At 60.9% G+C, this 3,359-nt stretch overlaps 1 protein-coding gene across 1 annotated transcript in view; it reads left to right on the forward strand.

The window, feature by feature from the left end:
- ZBTB16 (zinc finger and BTB domain containing 16) overlaps positions 1 to 3,359 on the forward strand; it is a 76,090-nt gene that overhangs the window by 72,204 nt on the left and 527 nt on the right. The window contains exons 6-7 of the mRNA XM_009895937.1: positions 381 to 478; positions 842 to 1,078. Of these exons, the coding sequence (XP_009894239.1) occupies positions 381 to 478; positions 842 to 1,078 (335 nt within the window). The remainder of the gene's footprint in view (positions 1 to 380; positions 479 to 841; positions 1,079 to 3,359) is intronic.

Below are 3,359 nucleotides of genomic sequence, written 5' to 3' on the forward strand. Positions count from 1 at the left end.
CCCCCCTCCACCCAGCCCTGCTGTTACTAAAGGCAGTGCCGATCCGTTGGTTACCTTGAACATCTTGCTGCTGCTAATGAATTGCTAATACAATTTTCTAGATAATTTTATTTCCATAGTCCTCACATTTTAATGTCTCCAAAAAGCTCGCATTTATTTGCTTAATCTCCCTGCGTAATACAATTTGCACTGACTCATAGGTTCTGAACAATCAGCTATGCATAAACGAAAACAAATTGTTTAATAACACGCAGGTCTGATATTTTTATTGACGGTGTATAAGTATCTGGGGTTGGGCTTTTTCTCCTGCTTTTGCTGTCATGTTGGTGGAGCCAGTTGTACCCCTGCGGTTGGTGGGATGCAGCTTGTGTTTGCGTCAGGGTTTGGCATTGCAGGCAGCGTCACCCCCAGCCCCCTGCTCGCCGGGCTGGCTCTGCGGAGCGTTTCTTGGGGTCCCCTTTCCCCTGAGGACCCAGGGGTGGGAGCTTGGCAGCTCTCGCAGGTGCCTGGGGATGCCACGATCACCTGCACCTCACCTGCCTTGCGTTTGGGCTGGGGCTTCCAGCTGCCTCCAATGCAATAAATCCCCCGTGCCTTCCTCCGACACCCCCCCTGCAGAGCCAGGGGCGGGGTGGTCGGGGTCCCACTGCCGGGACCCCGGTGACACCGGGAGCCCTGCAGCCCTGGGGGTCCCCCCTGCTGCCGGAGCATCCTCCTCGCTGCCGGAGCATCCCTACTGCTGGGTGGGAGCGGGGAGCCCCCCGAACGCCTGGTGGGGTGGTGGTCCAGTGGGATGGGGGTGCCGGGGGGTGCCTGAGTCAGCTCTCTCCCTCTCCCGCAGGTACGGACATGGCCGTTTTCTGCCTGCTGTGCGGCAAGCGGTTCCAGACGCAGAGCGCCCTGCAGCAGCACATGGAGGCGCAAAAAGCTGTGCGGCAGGCGGTCCCAGACGCAGGGCGCCCTGCAGCAGCACATGGAGGTGCACGCCGGGGTGCGCAGCTACATCTGCAGCGAGTGCAACCGCACCTTCCCCAGCCACACCGCGCTCAAGAGGCACCTCCGCTCCCACACAGGTACGGTGGCGCCGCCGCCGGCGTGCTCAGGGCTGGGGCAGGCGTCTTTCCCCGCGCATTTCAAAAAAACACCGAAAAGAAAGGTGAAGTTGTCTTAAAAGCGTCGAGGCGGCTGCAATTGAGGTTGTTTGGGTTTGAAAACCGAAACGGAAAAAAGAAAACAAGCCGCGTGTAATAAGTTGATCCGGTATAAGGTGACATGTGACCTTCTTAGGGGATGTGCGATCATACCCGCTTCATCGGCTTACGGGCGGTAGATGCACATAATCAGCCGGTGCTCGGCCCTAATGGGATTAGGGCGACCTGCGCTACGTGTAGCTGCCGCTTCGGCGGCGCAGCCCACCGGGGCAGGGCTTGGCTCCGGCACGGCCGGTTGGGAGGGGAGCAGGGCTTTGCCCGCCTGACGCCGTGTCCTCAAAGCGCCCGCGCCGTGTCCTCGGCTCCTCCGCCAGCATCCCCAGGCAGCACCAGGGGACGGCACGGGGAGAGGTCCCGGCCACGGTGAGCGCCGGTGCTCAGGTCTGGTCACAAAACCCCCAAGTGCAGGAAAAAGCAAATCCTTGGGGGATGAGTGGGGCACGAGGAGGGGAGTTTGCCCGGTGGTTTGCAGCCCCGCTGAGCATCACAGCCCGTGCTGTGGCTGGCTGCGGGGCTGACGGCTCCTCGCCCGCCCGTTGCCCGGGGGAGCTGGATGCTCGTGCGCCCTCCTGGGCGGCGCTGCTACTGCCGGCGGGAGGAGGGTGCGTGCCCCTTCTCCCTCCCCTGCGAAGCGGCGTGCCTGCCTCCAGCGGGGCCGTGGAAGCGGCTGTGGGGGGACGGGCATGCCGCGGCCCGGGAGGGTCGCTCTGTCCAGGCACTGGCCAGCGGCCGCCAGAGCCACACGTGTGCCCAGGCGCGGGGTCCCTATTAGGGAAAGGGGAATCGCACGCTGATGGTAAGCACGTTAACGCCCAGCGCTGGAGTTATTTATGGTCGGTAATCCGGTGACCTGGGCTGCGGGTCGAGCCGTGCGTGTCCCACCCCAACCCCTGCTGCTTTAGCAGCTCCTGGCTGTGAAAAAACCACCGGGATCGCCGGTGCTTTGGGGGTGTTGGATGGTGCTGCGCGGCTTCATCCTGCGCGCACATGGGATGCCCACGCTCCTCCCGGGGCCGGAGCACGCTGGGGGCCCCGGCTCCAGTTTACACGGCTTGTCCCAAAAATTGAGCACGCGGAAAGGCTGTCTGCCTCTGGCCGCAAAATCACTACCTTTGAGTATCGGATCAAAAAGCACGGTGGTAATTTGGGATTGGGCAGGGGGAGGTGAAACGCAGCTGCCAAGAGGCACCACCTGCCTCGCCTTGGGATGGGGATCCAAAGGCATCCTGCGCACCCTCCTCCTCCTCCTCCTCCTCCGCCGGCCCCCAGCCAGAGCTGCGGGAGGGGGCGAGGGGCCGCAGGTCTCGGCTGCGGCACACGGGGAGAGAGTAAAATATCATTTTAAAGAGGAAGCGAAAGCGCAGGCATGTGAGTATATAACGAGAAGGACAATTTATGCCCAGGCACGAGTGCAGTTTGACACGGGGATAATGAAAAAACGTAGGTCATTGTGGATGACTTAAGCCTTCACAGCTGAAGAAAATGTATGAAATGCGGGGAACATTACACGCTTGGCAGCTCCGCACATCTGCAGCAGGACAAGTGAAATACAGTTGGCCATTCTTTACCATAAACTGTGCTTGTAGGATATGCGGCACAGAGAAATTGTAATTACAGTGACAAGACAAATCAGTAATATTTAAATATTCATGAACAAAGTCTCGGACGATCAATCTATCTTTATTGTCCTTGCCTTCGCGGCTGTAATAAATAAGTAGCTGGAGCCCTCACCTTTCCTTCAAATCATTCCGCCTTTGGTGCCGAACCGGAGTTCATTTATCAGCCACCCGGTCTGGAGCGCGGGGGACGCCCGGGGCCGGGCCTGTGCCAGCGATGCCGGGCGAAAAGCCTGGGAATTGGGGGTGGGGGACGGGAGGGTCGCAGCACCCTCCATCTCTTTGCCCTGCTGCGGACCCAAGCATCCCCTGCGCGCGGGGACCGGCGTGCCGTGCTGGGGTGGCTGGGATGCTCCGTCCCCCCAGGACGGCGGCGACGGGTGCCGGGGGTAGATCCAGGCTGGGTAGCCGGTTTTGGCACGGCACGGCGGCGGCTCTGACACCACGCGCATGTGCTTGCAGGTGACCACCCCTACGAGTGCGAGTTCTGCGGCAGGGGGTTCCCGGGCGAGAGCACCCTGAAGGGGCACAA

This window comes from Charadrius vociferus, unplaced genomic scaffold (genome assembly GCF_000708025.1).
Source record: "Charadrius vociferus isolate BGI_N301 unplaced genomic scaffold, ASM70802v2 scaffold172, whole genome shotgun sequence".
Classification (NCBI taxonomy): domain Eukaryota; kingdom Metazoa; phylum Chordata; class Aves; order Charadriiformes; family Charadriidae; genus Charadrius; species Charadrius vociferus.